The sequence below is a fragment of the Hydra vulgaris genome, chromosome 03, assembly GCF_038396675.1.
Source record: "Hydra vulgaris chromosome 03, alternate assembly HydraT2T_AEP".
NCBI lineage: Eukaryota > Metazoa > Cnidaria > Hydrozoa > Anthoathecata > Hydridae > Hydra > Hydra vulgaris.
Genome location: NC_088922.1, coordinates 35,197,155 through 35,217,099, shown reverse-complemented (window position 1 = coordinate 35,217,099; position 19,945 = coordinate 35,197,155). Strand labels below are relative to the sequence as shown.

Genomic DNA, 19,945 nt, shown 5'->3' with positions numbered 1-19,945 from the left:
AATTAAAAAATCAAAACTTAAGTTTTCCTAAAGATGAAGTACTTAAAAGAATGTGGTTGAATACGATAAATCGTAGTGCATGTAGTAAGCAATGGTTTCCTAAAATCTTTTAATGTTTATGTTTGTTTGGCACACTTTATCACTGGTGGGTTACTTTTAATTTGCATCTTAATTTAGTATTGGTAAATAAATATCAAAATATCAGTACTTTTTATACCCTAAAATAACAAAAATAATATGTAGACAGCAATGTAAGGCGTCATTTTATTTAAACAGAGATCTAAAAGTATGTAAAAATAAAGTAAAATCGCCTAAAATACTTGCATTTTGCAGACATCTATTTGCCGTTTCTTTTGATTTACTTTTAAAGTAATTTTAATTCAATATGGTTACTTTTGATTTCGCGATTTAGTCACGTGATCCGACTGAACGGATTCATTAGAAGCAATGGCTTCAACTGCCGACGATGTGTACAACTATTGGTTTAGTGAATCAATATCTGAAAAAGAAAGATTTGGACTTTGGTTTGGTGGCAGTGCTTCGGTAGATCAATATATTAAGGAATGTTTTGGAACTCTGGTAAGTGTATAAATACAAACAGGATTTAGTCCATGATTTAAATACAATCATTTTACAATCAATTTCTATCTTAAAATTTTAAAGTTATATAAGTATTGAATGAGCAATTATTTAAAAAAATTTCTTATATAAGCTGTACTAAATGTTTATGAGTTCTTAAAATCAAAATAGTTGCATAAATTATGCGCTTAAATTTTGCTTTTCAAAATTTAAATTTTTTCTGTAAGTATTTTACGTGTTTTAATTGTATGCGTTTTATTTATATATTTTATTAATTATATATTTAATTGTATGTATTTTCAATACATACAATTAAATATAAAATAATTAATAAATTATTAATTATAACTATTGTCAATATGCCATAATTGATTAATATATTTCACACACACGCGCGCACGCACGCACGCACACAAAATACTGTTTACAATATAGTAAAAAGTATTATGATACTATTTTTGTATAATACTAGTTCAAAGCAGAGATATAATTAGTACCTTGTATATTATAATACGTTCATACATACATACATACATACATACATACATACATACATACATACATACATACATACATACATACATACATACATACATTTATGTAAAAAAGTATCTGGACAAACTATTTTTAGACATAATTCGATATTAAATGAATGAAACCTCATACTATTATATATATATTGCAACTCTCGGAAAGCTTTATCTAAGGGATCAAACATTTACTAAACTAGGTAGATCTCTCTTTTGGTAAGAAAAACTACAATAATTGTGGAAAAACTAAAAAGTATCCAGACAGTTACTTTCTGCTAATGTTTGGTCAAGATCTTCAATAAAGTTCATGATGTAAGATGTTATAAGTATCCTAATAGCTTAGGATACTTATAACATCTTTCTGTTTCTGTAACATTTAAAATCCATTGATGACTGTTACCATGGTGAAAAATAAAGAATTAAGAGAAGCTGTTAAAAAAGAGATTAAAGTGCTCTCAAAAGAAAGGCAAAACTTCCATCCGACTGGATGGATTTGAGAAATCCATCCAGTCGAAAGCATGTGGCTTTATCACGAAATCAAAAGTAACCATATTGAATTGGGGGAAAACAAACTATTTTTTCTTATATGTCAAGTCAAGAAAACGTTTTTAACAATAACTTTATGTCCTACAATTACTTTGAAAGGTAATCAAACGAAACAGCGGAAAAATGTCTGCGACAAGTCTTTTAGGTGGTTTTACCTTATTTTTTACGTAATTTTAAATCACTGTTTAAATAAAATGATGCCTTTCATTGCTGTCAACATATTATTTTAGTTATTTTAGGATATAAAAAGCACTGATATTTTTATATTTATTTGCAAATACTAAATTAAGATGTAAATTAAAGGTAACCTACCAGTAATAAAGTGTACTAATCATAAACACTAGAAAATTTAGGAGGCCATTGCTTGTTAAATGCACTACTATCTACAGCACGATTTATCGTATTTAACCATTTTTTTCGAAGTACTTCATCTTTAGGAAGACTTGAATTCTAGATTTTTTTATGTTGTTTGTGTAACCTACTGCACAACAACTTTTTTTAGAATTTTTAAAAAAAAATTAAATTATCTCTAGATATTTTACCTAAACAATTTTCCGGGTTTTAAAATATGACCTGGATAATCTATGAAATTCAATGCTATGGCATGTATTAATTATGCTTAAGATATTATAATAAACATAAAGTAAATGAATTTTAAATTAAAAAAAACACTATGTTTTATTCATTTTACGAAAATATTCCAAGTGTCCTAACTTCCATGAGCATCAATGTATATAGATATGTATGTATGTATGCATATGTGTGTGTGTGTGAGTATATATATATATATATATATATATATATATATATATATATATATATATATATATATATATATATATATATATATATATATATAAATATATAGATCTATAGTTTGTTGGCTTTAGGAAGAGCGGAAGGAAAAAATTGATTCTTACGCCAACACATACGTCACTTTTAATTACTTTTGACTTTCGTCCAACATTTTCGTGTTGGACGAAAGTCAAAACCATTAATTTAATTACAAATTAATTGTTATATAAAAATACCACAAAAACGCAAATTTAATTGACCGGAATGTTTTTAAAAACATTCTGAATGTTTTTAAAACATTGTGAATGTTTTTAACAATATAAACAATGTTTTTATTTTTATTTTTTTCAATAAAATGTTTTCATTTTTATTTTTTTTATTAAAATGTTTTTATTTTTATTTTTTTTACTGTAAATCTAGCGCGAAGTGTTGCTACATCGACTATCTTATAGCCTGACTCGCAAGGGAGTGCTGCTACATCGACTGACAAATAGCCTGACTCGCAAGGGAGTGCTGCTACATCGACTGACAAATAGCCTGACTCGCAAGGGAGTGCTGCTACATCGACTGACAAATAGCCTGACCCGCAAGGGAGTGCTGCTACATCGACTGAGGGTTTGGTTGGGGCAGGCAGTCTATCATTATTAAAAAAAAAAAATTCCGGTCTTGCATTTTAATTTTTACTTTTTGTCAACAAAATATGGAAAAAACTTTCGGACAACATCTAAGGGTTCTATATATATATATATATATATATATATATATATATACATACACCTATAGTATCACTTATAGGGACAGATTTTACAAAATAACGAATACTTATGGGAACATTAGCATTATTGGGGACATTTTTGTGTACCCATTAATTTTTTGTCCCTGTAAACATGTTTTTGTAAAAAAATGTCCCCGTACGCAACTTTTATAGAGAGCAAAAAGTACATACATCAACTATCAAATAGCCTGACTTGCAACGGAGTGCTGCTACATCAACTGAGGGTTTGGTTAGGGTCAGCATCAAGTTCAGGCTTTGGGTTAGGGTTATGGCAAGGTTTAAATATTACTGTAATTATTCGTTTTTGTAAATAGATGAAGAAAAAAAAAAGAAATATAATAAATAAATAAAAACAACAAAAATAAATATAAAAAATATATAATTATGATAAAATAATAAATTTAAATATGCATAAATAAAAATAGGAATAAAGTCAAAATTTAAAAAATTTAAATATGATAGAAAGAGCAAGAAAAAAAAAAAGTTTCGGGAACAAAAAAACATGTCTCTGTAAATGCATTTATTTATATATATATATATATATATATATATATATATATATATATATATATATATATATATATATATATATATATATATATATATATATATATATATATATATATATATACATATATATATATATATATATATATATATATATACATATATATATATATATATATATATAAATATATATATATATACATATATATACATATATATACATATATATATATATATATATATATATATATATATATATATATATATATATATATATATATATATATATATATATATCGGAAACTGGGGTATAATGGGGTACTTAAGGGAAAGTCATCAAAGAACTGGCAAAAATAAGAAAAATAAAAACAATTATTTTTTAGATGAAAAAATACAATACTAACTACTATATGCTAAAAGAAAAAAGTAGTAGCATTAAGTAAAAGAAAATTATTTAGCATTTAAAAGTCTTTGAAAAAAAACTATTTTGCCCCATACTAGGGGCAAAATGGGGTGTAACAATAACATATGTTGTAGACTTTGTTCAATGCTTAGGTATAGTTCACAAGTAAAACTTGGCCTTTTATCTTTTTCTTAAACCAGCACACAAGTAATTTGCCCAGCTATGGCAATGCAATATATTAACACTAATCAAGTAAATATCTTGACAGTATATTCAGGAAGTGTTTTTTATGCTTTACCATTTTTGTTTGTCATTTTGAGCCTTTTTTGTTTTTTTGACGGATTTCGTTCATTTTTAGGTTGTCTAATAGCAAGACTCTTTATGGAGAGGAGATCAGGATTGCAGTTTTTCCTCTCTGCCTAGATATTTTTCTTTGCAGTGAGTGCTTTGGTATTAGAATGATAAACCTTGAAGTTACAATTTGAAATGATGTGATATTAACATTCCTCAAAAAAGTGGTTGAAGTTCTGGAAGAAATGGACATTATGCTGACAAAATCAGATAATTGGCTTGTAGAAACAAGATATTTGTGTTGTAGGTTGACTGATTGTACTGATGACTGATACTTAAAGGTGGATGGCTGACAGAAACACAGAAATGGCTAATAGCACCCATGAAATTAATTATAACTTGAGAGCTTATTTTTCTCCTTAAATATTGAATAAATTTTCTTAACCATAACTAAATTTATAACAACTAAACACATTACCATAACATAACAATAAAACACATAACCATAATATAAATTAACAATAAACAATTCTTTTTGTATCCACCTGGTTGAGTGACATTCAGCTCAGGCACCTGTGGTGCTCTATCCATTAATTCTGGCATCTTTTGTTTACAAGGTTACAAGGAGAGATCATCATGGGTAACAAGTACTAATTAAACCATTTCAAACTTAATAAGAAAACAAGAAATTCTAATAATTTTGTGTTGGGCTATAATACATATAAGTTGTCAAAGAATAACAATGTCGATGATTTTTTAAATACATTGTATTTGTACTGTAAATAAATAGTTAATCATTTGAACATATTCTTTTCACATTTTTTTAATATCAGGGTTATTTAGAAAAATTTTTACTTCAAGGGTATTTTGTGGCACACTTACTCCATGCTTGTCGATTTGATGTTCATTTATAGTTTCTCATATTATTTATCTTAAAAAACATTTATTATTTGTATAGAATCTTTTTACCAAAAAGTACAAAAGTACCATAAAGTATACTAGAATAAAAAAAAAAAAATAGTTGTAGACTAATTATATATGACATAAAAATGTCATATATAATTAGCCTACAATTTATTTTTAAAAACTTGGGGTAAAATGGGGAATACCCCATTATGCCTCAATTTCATACCCCAAAATGCCCCATTGGTGGCATATTGCTAAAAACAGTGTCAAATCTAAGAAAATATATATATATACATATATATATATATATATATACATATATATATATATATATATATACATGCATACAGACATACATACATACATACATACATACATACATACATACATACATACATACATACGTATGTATGTATGTATTTCTTAACTTTTTCTTAAGTTGCCTAACTCTCATGGAATAAAAAGTTTTTGTGTAGAAGGAGAGATAATAGAACATCTTAATATAAAAATCGCTTAGTTCTCTTAAAACATAAAAAGATTTACATAACTTTACAAGTTTTTTCTCAAGATATTTGTAAGTTCATGTTCTAGAAGCACATATGTTATACAATAATTTAATATATACAATTTCTAGATATTGCATCCTTAAAAAATTTAATCTCAAATTTTTTTTATCTCAAATGTTGTGTCAAAGGGAGAGATTTAAATGCCTTTGTTTTTTTAAAATTCCTTGGAAGATAAAAAAAAAATTAACATTTTTTACGAATTATATTTTTGGTTAAAAATTGAAGTAAAATGTTAGAGTATAATCATCAACATATACTCTATCTATAATAAGATTAAGTCTGTTGATTGTTTAAAGTGCATCTTATTAGATAATAATCTATTGAAGATGCACATTGATAAAATTTTCTCAGCTGTTACTATTACAACAGCGGTTACTATCATAACAGTGGTTACTTTTGCAACAGTGGTTACTCTTGAAATATTCTACTACATTAAAAGTACATATTTTTGTTTTTTTGTTAAAAACCTTTTTAAGTCTGTAGAAATAGTATACATCAGAAATTTGGTGACTTGCTTTGAAAGCAAGTGTGAATGGGGTTCAATGACCGCTTTAAATGTTTTAAGTTCAATGACCACTTTAAATGTTTAAAATTTCATCACAATTAATCGCACCTAATTTACTTAAATTAAGTGTGAATTTGCTTGAAAATTAAAATCATCACTTGTTTTCAGCCTTATTTATTTTTTAATTATTTTTGTTGACCAGACTAAAGTTGTTTTCAAAAGAGACAAAAAAAAAAAAAAAATTTAAAAATGAAAATGAATCAAAAATAATTGTGTTAATATTTGACCTTTTTTATATCTCGAAGAATTTTTTAATATCTTACTTTTTAGATTGAAAAAGCGAGAAATGGAGAGTTGTCCAAATGGGAAGATTTATCATTAGGTTCAAAACATGCAGTGACATTCATTATTCTTATTGATCAATTTTGCAGAAACATTTATCGGGTCAGTTTTGATTTTTATGCTTTAGATGAAATTATTATTTGATTCGGTTTAGTTATTTTTTTTATAGGGAACTTCTGACATGTTTAGTCATGATCATATGTCTCTTGCTGTTGCATTAAAGGTACAAAGTTTTTTACTGCATAACAATGTAGTCAATTAAATATGTTCAAGTTATTTGAAATTATTTTTACTGCGCAGCAATATACTTAGTTGTTCAAGTTATTTTTGTTTAGTTGATTGATACAGGGATTCATAAAGAATTAACCTTTGAAGAAAGAATGTTTGTTTATTTACCTTTGGAGCATAATGAATGTCAAGAAATGCAGGTGTGCATTAGTTTATGTATATATATATACAGTGCTTTTTTTCTCTTACAACGCATCGGAGCGGCATTCCGGCACCTTTTCTTTTTACATATAAACATTTTTTTCCCCTCGTATTATTATATAATAGATGTATTAAAAATTCTTTAAATTGAAAATGCAAAGGTGAGTTGTAAAGATCAAGTAAAACATATTTTTATAATCAAGATCAAGTAAAACATATAAATATAACACGTATGAAAACATTACCGCGCTGCCTTTCAGAATCCATTGTTTCTTAGTAAAAACTAAATTTGCTTGAGAAGAATTTACTTTAACTTATTTTCTTATTTATTTTGTTCGTTTTTATAATGAAAAAAACCACCTGTTTCTTCTCGGTTGACTCTCCGGTTCGAAAAAAATCAAATTAAGTGCAAAAGAAACACAAGAAATAAAAGTTGCGTCACATTTACCTTCTGCAGATAGTTACACTAACTACAGCTGGCCAAGTTGCTGAACATTAGAGCAAAAAACAGAGTTTTGTTCCAAAAACTAGCGGCTCTGTTTCCGACAAAGCTCGGCTGCACAACCTGCCAAATAGTGAAATCACTTGGCGTAGAAGCTAAGATTGGAATGAAAATATCTAAAGAATGGTCCAATTATAAAGATTCTTATTATGGCGAAGATACGGAGCAATATTTGAGTTCGATACGTAAGGAAATATTTGGTCACAAAAAATGATGGTTTTAAGCTGCATTAAAGATTATCAAAAAGCTAAAAATGTTTAAGATTTTAAAAATTTCAAAAAATATTTTAAAATCTTAAACACGTGAGAAAATTGTAACAGCAAACATTTTTTAGAACTGCATAAAAAAGTGTAAAACAATATTTAAGGGTTCCTTAAACTAAAGGTCTTTTTTGAGTATAGTTTTTTTCTTTATAAGCGTCGATTTCTTTTAAATTTAAGATTTGAAAATGAAATTGCTTCAAAGTTAGTTGATTCACCTGGAACATGCCATATCTGTAAAACGTCAATACGTGTTTTACTTTTTGGGACCAGTTTAATGTCTGACTGTATAGTCTACTAGTTAGTATAATGATGCATCATCATGATCACAACAGCCCCCTACATCAGCTTTTCAATTGCATTTAGCATAAAGTACTTCAACAGTAGACTGCCACAAGGTGTGTAAAAACTTCGTATTGTTTACGTTTTACAGACGCTGCAATATTACACTTTGTAATAAAAAAAGGATGGATGCTTTTACATTTTTACAAAAAATTTTTTTAAATAAGCCATAGCTAAGAGTTTGATGCTTCTCGGCTCCTCTTTTACAACTATCTATATATATATAGTCCCCTTAACAAGATAATCCTTAATAAAATTGTGAGTTATAAGAAAAAAAGCACTATATATATATATATATATATATATATATATATATATATATATATATATATATATATATATATATATATATATATATATATATATATATATATATATATATATATATATATATATAGACACACACACACACACACGTATATAAGTTTACAGCAAAATAGGTGTATAGACAATTTAATTTTAGCTTTCTCTTTTGAAAACTAATTTATAAGAGCTAGATTGAATTCTTGTATTTTGCACTGTATTTAAAATATTTTTTCTAGAGTTTTGATATATAGTACTGTCTTCAGTGTTTTAAACTCAGCTATTTTTTTTAATTACCTAAAATTGTGAACATAATGCGCTGTTTTAACAATATACTTGTCGTGATTTATTACAATTTGTTTTAGAAAAGATGCGTACAACTACATTCTGAGCTTTATAACGAAGCTATTGGAACACCTTTTGAAAATCTTGCAAAAAGTTGTTTAAATTATGCACAATTGCATCAGGTAAACTCTTCAAAAAGTTTTATTTTATAGAACACTTTATTGTCTAATTTGTTATAAAAACATCCTGATTTTTCACAGTGACTTTTTGCTTTAAGGAGGTTATTGCGAAGTTTAATCGATTTCCCAAGCGAAATCAAATACTAGATCGGAATAATACACCAGAAGAAGACGAAGCACTCCGTAACTGGACCTACGGTTTTTAACCATATTTCTATGCCATATATGTTGCGAATTTTATGTCAACGGATGTATTATTATTTGTTTAATATATTGTTATCATGGTAAAGTCTGGATATGTAGAATCTTTAGGTCAATAAAATTAAGTTTTTTTTTTTTAAATAGGTTATGAAACGTTGTGTTTGAAATGGCTTTTTTATTGCTAATTTTTGTTTGCACTTGTTAGTTTTTTGCTAATCAGTGGTGACTTTCATGCTAATCAGTGGTGATAGCAAATTTCAATATTCCTGTGTTTCAAAAGAGTTTTTGGTTAATCTAATATCTTGAAGCAAATGCGGCTGGATGGACTCTGAATCCGTTAAAAGTAGCCCAAAAAAAAGTTTGTTAGTTAGAGAAAGATCTATAAATATTTAACCCACTAGATAGATCTACAAAAAATAAATATTTAAAAAGTGGAAAAGGTCACCTAAGACTTTAAGTCGCATCCAATGAATTTTTTTATTTTATTTTGAAAGTAGTCTACATGCACATTCTAAAAATGTAAAAATTTAAATCATTTGTTGGTAGCTTTTCGATAAAACTTGCTTAGAAGTTTTATTACTAAGGATATTTCGGCTCCTAAAAAATGTCTCACTTCGTCTCAGCTATGGTTTCCAGACTTTATGAACAAAAAACGCAAATTTTGGAATATTTTTTTGATCACATTTGTCTATCCAAATCGAAGCTAATTACAGCTATTAATTTTTAATCAACTTGTAAGTTTATAAGGTTAATGTATTACTATCATTACTCTACCACCGCATATTACATTTGAAAAGAAAAATTATTTTGGATAAATATAAACTTATATCAATATATTATTAACCCAAAACTAGGGATTTTAGTTCTAATTTTACCCAGCGGATACGGGACCTGAAAAATAAGTCTTTTGAACGTTAAAAGACGTCCAAAATGTTCAAAAGACGTCTTTTTTAAGCTAACTGGGTAGTATAACTTTTAAGGTACGAATAACCTTTGATCATTAAATCGCGCATCAATTAATTAACAGGATAATAAAAATATAATATAAAGCAATATATGTAATACTGCAAGAATGTTTCCATATATAATTTTCATGTTTTTTTAATAAAGCATATTAAGAAATGCTATTAGTTAATTAATATTAACTTAATAGTGGTATTTATAATATTAAATTAATAGTAATATTTTAACAATTTTGTATTCAACAAAATACTATCCTTTAGTTAAAGGATAGTATTTTGTTGAATACAAAATCGTTAAAATATATTTTTTTATTACGTTTTGGAGAGACTATAACTGTTAATAAAGCTTATAAAAAATAGAAATTCAATTAATAGTTATTCAATAAACTAGTTAAACAATGAATGTATTATATTTGTCTACTGTAAAAAAAACAAAAAAACATGTATTCTATTTCTTTAAAAAAACACGAGAGCCGAGAACCGCTAGATTTTGCGGCTATGGCTCCAGCTACGCTTCCACCAAAAAACAGCGGCACCCCGGCTCCAGCTCGCCTGGCTATAATGATAAAATAACAGTGTTTTTATATTCTAACTTTTTATCTTAAGTTCTAGTTCTGTTAGAGCTAGTTAGAAAATGTTAGAACTGGTTCTAAATCAAGAACTTGCACTCTTGATCCGTAAGCACCTTTCATCCTTTAGCGTTATCTCCTAACTTACATATCTTATTAAAGAGGGCTGATAACCACCGTGTTATAAATATTGTATCTTCAAAATTAATTATGTTTTGGTTAGAGATGTGTAAATATAGTGAGATATTTGAATAGACCACTATTAAGTTTATTTCTAAAGAGTTTGATTTTGACAACAAAAAGTAATTTTTTTACTTTTACAAGGAACCCCGCATCTTTAATATTTTTTTGAGTTGAATAATTTTGCTTATGTTATTTTGTAACTAAACTATTCAGCTCTTGTATGGTTGCTTTTGATAAGCTATAGAAGCATCTAATATGACAAAAAAAGAATTTTTGTAAAAATGGAGCGGGTGCTAACCCTTGATCCTAATGCGTATATGCACATTTGATGCTTTGATCAAAGGTGCATACACAAAAATGTTTAACCAATAAAGTAACATCTGTGTGTGTTTGTTAATAAAGAAGATCCTAATAAGTAAAAATCGTTATAAATAAATGTTCATCCGAAAATTAGGAATATAGCAAAACTATATAAATATGTTTCATTTTTTTTACAGTTAAATATGGTGTATCTTAAAAAAAGAAAAACCAATAGACCACCTAGAGGTAAAGTTAATGAAAATAAAATGCGAGCAGCTGTTAATGCAGTTCTTAATGGTGCTACAGTTTATCGTGTATCTAAAGAGAGGGGAATCAATTTAATGACACTTAAGAAATATGTAAGGAAATGTCAATTAAATCCAAATACAGTCTGCAAACCTAACTTTTTATTTTTTTATTTATTTTTTAATTTTTTTTTATTTTTTTTTTGTTCTTTTTATTTATTCAAAATAAGGTTTACAATATAAGAATGAATAAAATACGTATAGTCAGAATTACAATTTTGTTAACGTTACAACAAGAACGCGGATACTCGCAGAAGATCATAAGATCTTGTCATCGAGAACCGCCTAAACAGATTTTAAATAATAAATAATCCTTTAATAATTCATAGACAAATATTCACACATAAAGACAAATATAATTATTTATACATATTTAAACATACAAACATGTAAATAAATATACTTACACATCAATATATATATATATACACATACAAATAATACGCACAAATACACATACATATATACGTATATATATATATATATATATATATATATATATATATATATATATATATATATATATATATATATATATATATATATATATATATATATATATATATATATATATATATATATAAGTTAAGATAAAAGATTTCGTATATATAAATTACGATAAAATATTTCCTAAGAGTATTAATAAAAAACAAAACAAACTTAAAAATATATCAGAATGTTTTCAACTGAGAAAAGAATTTCTTTCAATTTTCTTTTAAATAAGAAAAAGTTCCATTCATGAGAGAAATCAAAAAGTTTTAACACTATTTTGTTCCATAAAAATGCTCCTCTAAATGAAATACAAAGTTTACCAAAATTAGTTTTGAAAACTGGTTGAAGAATAAAATTTTCATTACGCAAATTGTATTTATTTTTAACTTTTAAAGAATATAAATTGTGAAAAGAAATTGAAGATGTGCGAGACTTACATTTAAACATAAAACACAACACATTAAAAATATTAAGTTGATATATATTAAGAATATTCATTTCGTTTAAAAGAGGCTTAGCATGATAAAATCGATGTTTAAAATTAATAAGTCGTGCAACATGTTTCTGTTGGCGATAAAGTGGTTCTAATTTAGTTTTACTTACACTACCGCAAGCCGCATTAGCATAGTTTAGATGGCAATGAATAAAAGAGTGATAAAGCTGAATTAAAGTATGTTTATTTAGCATGCTTCTTATTTTAAATAGTATTCCTATACTTTTGGAAATTTTAGAGGATAAGTTTTCAATGTGTTTTTTCCATGTCAGATTTTCATCAATAAAACTTCTTTATATAATATAATTTTTCTTTATATTAATAATAACTTCTTTACCATGCAAATCTTTACCAACGAAGAAGAAACATCTTTATCAGACTATCTTTTAAGGGCTTCAAAAACTCACTATGGATTGTCAACCAAAACAACAAAAACTTGCCTATGAATTTGCAATGATTCGTTCTACGCGCATTCCTAAATCGTGGAAAAATTTACAAATAGCTGGGAGACAGTGGCTTCGCGGTTTTATGTTACGTAGGAATGAGTTATTTTTACGAAATCCAGAAGCTACTAGTATGGCACGAGCAACTGCTTTTAATTGTTATACAGTCAGAGAACTTTTCACCAATCTAAAAGATGTTCGTCTGCGACACAAGTTTCAGCCACAAAATATAATGTTAATGAGAGACATCACAACTGTTCAAAAACCAGTTAAAGTAATTGCTGGAAAAGGAGATAAACAAGTTGGAAGGATAACAACAGCAGAAAGAGGGACATTGGTAACAGTTTGTTGTGCAGTTAATGGAATAGGAAACTCAATCCCTCCATTTTTTATTTTTCCAAGAGTTCATTTCAAAGCAAGTATGATAAATGGTGGTTCACCAGGGCGTGTTGGGGTTGCAAACCTATCTGGTTGGATGAATGTTGCAACATTTTTAGAGTGGATGAAACATTTTATTCAAAATGTGAAATGTTCACCAGCTCGTCCAGTGCTTTTACTTCTTGAGAGCCATGTTTCAATTGTGTGTTTAGATTTACCTAAAAAAAATGGCATAACTATGCTGTCCTTTCCACCACATTGTAGTCACAAGCTGCAGCCATTAGATCGGTCAGTTTATGGGCCACTGAAACGTTATTACAATGCAGCCTGTCATGATTGGATTGTATCTAATCCAAGACCGATGAACATATATGATATAGCTGCAGTTGTAAGGAAAGCTTATGCACAAGCTTTTACTTTGTCTAACATTTCTGCAGGATTTGCTGTGGCAGGAATTGAACCCTTTAATCCTAACATATTTTCTGATAATGAGTTTTTGGCTTCATATGTAACAGGCTATCCAGAACCTATTACTGCTAACCCATTTCCAGATGTTGTTGATCCAGTTTCTGCTATTGTTCATGCCCAAGCTTTTAATAAATCATTGATGTCAAGTCTGTCATCAGGTAAAGCTTGTAGTGCATTTCCTATTCAGCCTGTATCTGACCTTGTAAGTCAACTATCCAGTGTTTCTATTAATATCTCTCATCAAGCAAGTCGAGAAAAAATTAAGCCATTTCTGAAAGCTGGATCAAAGAAGTCCATTAAAAGACGTAAGCGTCAGCGTACCTGAATACTTACAAACACTCCTGTTCGAAATGAACTAAATAGGCTTCAGGAAATGAAAAAAAAAGTCTCAGTCAAAAAAGAAAAAGCATAAAACAAAAAATAAGATCTTCATGACAAGGAAAAGAAAACTTGATCTTGAAAGTAATGAAAAAAAACAACGTTGAGCCTCAGTAAAAAATAGCATTTTTTTCATTAATTTTTCCTTCTTCTAAGAAAGATAAATTTGTAGTAAAATTAATAATAACTTTATTGGTATTTATTATAGGCATAGTTTTGACGACTTAAAAATGATTCTTACACATTTATGGTATAAATTTGATCTCGGATCAAGTATACACTCATAGGATCTAGGGTGCATATAGGTAGGATCAAGGGAGCATACTGGTATGTACCCATGATCCCAATTGAGCGTTCTAAGTTTTTATAACTTTAAATCTAATTAAAATATTCTGGTAAAAAATGATTATTGAATTATAATAATGTATAAATTTTGCTATTATGTACTGTTACTTTAGAGATCGAAATGAAAACATATATTCAGTAGATTGGCTTGATAGATTTTTAGGATCATGGGTGCATACTCTCCCATACTTTACTAAAAATCACAACAAACTTTTAAAATTTTTTTTTTTTTTTTTACACCTTTATTTTTAACAAGGCTGCAAGCAACCATTATTAAAGTTGGAAGTTACTGGAAGAGAAAAAGTGAAGTTTATAGAGCAAGATAGCGATTAACAGACGACCTAAAGATTGCAAATTATATGAATCAGGAAAACAAGATGAAGAAAGCGAATTCCAAAGAACTGATGTTCGAGGAAAAAAACTAGACAAATAAGAATTTTTGGAGCACTTAAAAACAGTCAAAACAAAAGGATGACACTTAATTAAATGATGAGTAACACGAGAGTGAATTTTAGTAGATGGCGCTAAAGACAATAGCTCTTTAGAGCAGCGCCCATTATAGTATTTATAGAAAAGAGAAACAACATTACAACAATGTGACAATGGTTCAAGGTTGGCTGCAAGTGCATGTCAAACTATGTTTACGTTTTTGTACCTTCTCTAAAAGAGAAGTAAAAGTTAAGAAGACAAAAAGTAGATGACTTATCGAGTACATTCCCGCTCATAAATATAAGAAGATCTAGATTGTTGCAATAACAATTAGCTAAAAAAAATTAAGTTTTATCTGAGTTAAAGTTCACCAGCCACTGAGAGCCTTATGCTTAAGCAGAAGTGACATCATTTCAAGCTCAAATGCCCCCTCCAAGCAATCAGAGAGTGTTGGCTTCTTATCAAGGCAGAAATGAATGGTAGTATCATCAGTGAACAATGTTACCTTAAATGTGAGAATTTTAGGGAGATCATTAATATAAATTTAAAAAAGTGTAGGGCAAGGTTCTATACCTTCAGGAACCTCTGAAGTTACAGGAAGTGAAAAAGAGTGATGTCCATCGAGGACAACTTTAATACTACGATTGGTAAAGAAGGATTCAATAATCTTAAAGATGTTACCTGATACACTGTATTATCTATGGCTTTAGAAATGGAAAAAGCGATAGTCTTAGCTTCTCTACATTTATCTAATGCGCGATAAAACCTATCAGATTTTGTGATCTTTTAAAAACCTTTTTACAATGGTTTCTAGCAATAGTAAACAAACGTCTGGATTCGTTAAAATTCTGGAGAATTATTTTGGCGATAGATATGGAAGTAATGGTTACGGTTGGAAATTGCAGCAGCACAATGAGAGGAAAAACATTGAGAAGAGTAAAGCTTGACTTGAAATTGTTGAGGGGAAATAAAAGATTCCATGCCAGCCTGAATCCAAGAAGTTACATAAAAAGTATATTTGTCAGCAGGAAGATAAAAGACTTCTACCCAAGAACCATCACGAAGAAAATCACGGAAAGAGTCCCAGTCAGCTTTAAAGTAGTCGTAAGAGGTACGATGATTGAGAGATACTGATGATGAAAAAAAATGAGATAATAGTTAAAGAGAAACAAACCGTGATCAGAAGCACCTGAGGATGAAAGTAGAGAAACTGAGCACTGACTAAGATCAGAAACAAGACACAAGTCGAGTAGAGAAGGTAAATGATTTGGGTTGTCTAGAAAGCGAGTTGGAAAGTTGACTATTTGCGTTAGAGATTGAGAAAGGAAAAGGTTGTGGGCTTAAGCGAGAAAAATTTTGAGAGTTCAAAGCAAGAGAAACTTTTTAAATCCTTATGAAGAAGTACTTTTGGGAACATTTCTCTGTTGGCAACCATCTTCTACCTGAAATATTTTTTCTACGTGCAGAGAAAATCTGTTGAGTTTAGAGAAAATAGATTCAAAGAACTTTTTATTCACCAATAATTCCATAAAATCACCAACTAAGTTTTTATTATTATTATTTTGAAAACAAAAACCTTTTTTTTTTTAATGCTAAGCAATGTTGATTAAGTCTAAATAATCGAAGCTTTGACTTTGAAGATGTTGGAGATTAGAAAAAGACGGTAAAATTACATTTATATATATATATATATATATATATATATATATATATATATATATATATATATATATATATATATTTCAACATTTAATAAATTTTAGCATTTAACAAATTCTTCATCAAACTTGGTCCTAACTTGCTAATAAGATATCTATTTATTTAGATATTTTTTTACATTTATTGTTTATTATTTTGATGACTTCTTTCCATCGTATATAATAATAAACAAATAGTCATAAACAGGGGCGCCCAAAGCATTTTGTGGTCTTTGAGATAGCTAACTTCCAGACATGGAGCAAACTCCAAGCATTTACATGTTTATACTTATGTCAAATAAGGATGCTTTGCAAAAATTTGCGATGATTGGAGCTTGGGAACAAAAAAGCCCAAAAAATTTAGCCCCCCTGCCCCAAACGTGAGAGCAACAAATTGATGAAATATTTTTTGCGTTCAAAAATTATGACCATATAAAGTTTAAACCCCCCAAATAATTTGAGGGGGTTGTAAATTTTATATTTTCATAATTTTTGAACTCTGAGAGATAATACTATGAAACTTAAAATTTATTGATGAATATAAGTCTAGTTGAAAATAATATAAAAAATATTTCATCAACTTATTGCTCTCATGTTTTCCATATAATTCCGAATAAATTCGAGAGGTAAAAAGTAAAGATTACTTCGTGTATTGACCATTTTTTTATTAACGAATATATTGTCATTAAGCGAGCTTTCGTTACGATCATTTTTAATTTTGAACATTTCTATAGCTAAAAATTGCAAATTTCTTTGATGTACTGAGACAGAGTTATCCTTTTCTAAAAGCTTTTCAAATGTCGATTTGTAACATTGTATATTAATCGAAAAGCCTTTGCATGTAACTTATTAACTTTTGCATTTGTTGAATTGTGATTTGAAGAAGGCGTTTGATACTATTTTCTATTTCTGAAGGTCGAGATACTTAGCTACTTTTCTAAGAATATTAAGTTTTTGATTTGCTTTTGCACATACTTAAGTAAAATGTTTAATAAAATTTGATTTGTTGTCTGTAGTTATTCCAAGTAGTTTAACATCATTTTCTTCCCAAATTTGATTTCGATGTTATTTTATGTTTTCTCAAGTTATTTTATGTTTTCTCAAATTGATTTCGATTGATTTTCTCAAATTGATGATTTTCGATGATTTTCTCAAATTGATTTCGACCAACATGTTATTTTATGTTTTCTCAAGTTATTTTATGTTTTCTCAAGTTTATTGAATAGAAAATGCACGTCCTTATCTATTACATAAGGTGTAGTGTCATCTGCAAAATTACAGACTTCGCAATTTTTCATAAGAAAGAACATATCAATAATATATATGCACGGCCTTCTATAATAACAGGCCTTGACATCGCGCAACAAAGTTGTTAAACTGAAGGCCGATTTCTAATACTGTGTTTACATCTTCATCTTTTAACATTAGACGAAAGTTTGTGTTCGCGCTTTTTTAATAAATCTTTAAAATTTAATGGGTTTATTTATTAGATAGCGCGACTTTAAGACCTTAACGTTGTAAGGTTTAAGACGTTAACATTGTAAGGTAATAATATTGTCAAACTAACGATAAAGTTATTTTAATAATTAAAACGCCTTTAAAATGTTGTGTACCTCTTTGCAAGTCGAACTATCACTCAACTACAACAAAAAATCAATTAATAAATTCCCGAAGAATCCAGAGGAGAGAAAAAGATGGAGTGATGCTATCCCAAGAACTGGTTTTATTGTTTCAGACTATACAGCAGTATGTCGACTTCATTGGCCAGATGATGCACCTTTTGAAAGCAAATATGGGGAGCAACGGCCTTTAAACCCACCATCTGTTTTTGAAAATATTCCGCCTAGTTGTTCAGCCACACCAGCAAGTAAAATTAGAAAAACTGTAACTTCAAGCGGTTTTCGAAACATTTTACCAGATGAGATAAATGATTTTCTAAAAGAGGATGAACTTATATTTGACGATATTCAATCTTTGTTAAGTGATAATAACGATGTTATTGTTTTCCAGCTTAATAAAAAAAGTTTACATATACAACCAAAAATGTACAAACTTGGCGTTCCGTTATTTATTTTAGAAATTTTCGATGACTATTCATTTGTAGCTTATCATAATGGCACAACTTGTAATATTTCATCTTTAGCTGTAAACAAATTAAAGTTAATAAAAACAAAATCAGCTTTATTTGAAGCAGCTAGATTTTTAAAAAATAAAGAAAGTTTGCATCAGTCAAATATTCTATTCGAGCACCTTAATGCTATGAGAAAAGTTAATGTTGGCGAAGTTTTATATACTCCAGATATTATATGTAGAGCATATGAGTATTTTGCTATGCGACGAAGTTTATATGATCGTTTGTGTATTGACTACAAGTTGCCAAGTATAAAGACTTTAACACGATTGACTTCAAAAAAAAGCTTAATGGAGGACCTAAATTTCATAAATAGTATTTTTATGAATTTAGATCCATTGAAAAGAACTTCCATATTACTAATTGATGAGGTTTATGTCAAAGCTTCATTACTTTACCAAAGAGGTGCTTTGTTTGGTCATGCAGTAAACTACCCTGAAAAGTTAGCTACAACAATTTTATCATTTATGATTAAATGTTTTTTTGGAGGTCCAGAATTTATATGTAGTGCTCAACCTGTTGCAAATCTTTCTTCTGAATTTCAGTTTGCTCAATGTCAACAAATTGTTAATACGATAAATAATATTGAAAATAGTAATAATTACTGATGGTAACCGTATAAATCAATGGTTTTTTGGAATGTTTAAAACAGTTGATAGTAAACCATGGTTAACAACATCAGGTATATATTTATTGTATGATTATGTGCATCTTTAAAAATCTATACGAAACAATTGGACTGGAGAACTTCAATTTTTAAACAATAAAGAACTGGGTTTGGTTAAGTTGAGTGATTTAGAAACTTTATATGAAACTGATATTTTTAAACTCTCTAAACTTACAGCTAAATCAGTTTATCCAAAACCAATAGAGAGACAATCTGTAAAGTTTTGTTTGTCTGTTTTTTTGCGTAGAAACAGTAACTGCATTAAGAACACATCCAGAGATTGAAAATAAAGTATTTGAAGGTACTGCTGTATTTATTGAAAATTTTTTTTTTTTCGGAATGTTGTTAATGTCAAAGCACCTGGTGCTGGCATTCGGTTTAGAAATTAATTATGCGGAGAAATCCACTCAGTTGGTAATCAACAGTTACAACTGCTACGAGATATTGCTGAACTGTCAA

At 28.2% G+C, this 19,945-nt stretch overlaps 2 protein-coding genes across 4 annotated transcripts; both read left to right on the top strand.

The window, feature by feature from the left end:
• Positions 1-408: 408 nt before the first annotated feature.
• Positions 409-9,334, top strand: LOC100213654 (uncharacterized). Of its 3 annotated transcripts, XM_065793016.1 has the most exons (6): positions 409-579; positions 6,734-6,847; positions 6,915-6,968; positions 7,081-7,173; positions 8,947-9,048; positions 9,144-9,334. In XM_065793016.1, the coding sequence occupies exons 1-6, from the start codon at positions 448-450 to the stop codon at positions 9,249-9,251; spliced, it is 603 nt and encodes a 200-aa protein (XP_065649088.1). In that variant the 5' UTR covers positions 409-447; the 3' UTR covers positions 9,252-9,334. The 3 variants fall into 3 exon arrangements, with proteins under 3 accessions (XP_065649088.1, XP_065649089.1, XP_065649090.1); XM_065793017.1 differs by lacking the exon at positions 6,915-6,968 and having other exon boundaries at positions 415-579; XM_065793018.1 differs by lacking the exon at positions 7,081-7,173 and having other exon boundaries at positions 415-579.
• Positions 9,335-12,958: 3,624 nt separating this feature from the next.
• On the top strand, positions 12,959-14,164 carry LOC136078641 (uncharacterized). The gene has a single exon (XM_065794425.1). The coding sequence runs from the start codon at positions 12,959-12,961 to the stop codon at positions 14,162-14,164; it is 1,206 nt and encodes a 401-aa protein (XP_065650497.1).
• Positions 14,165-19,945: the final 5,781 nt, after the last annotated feature.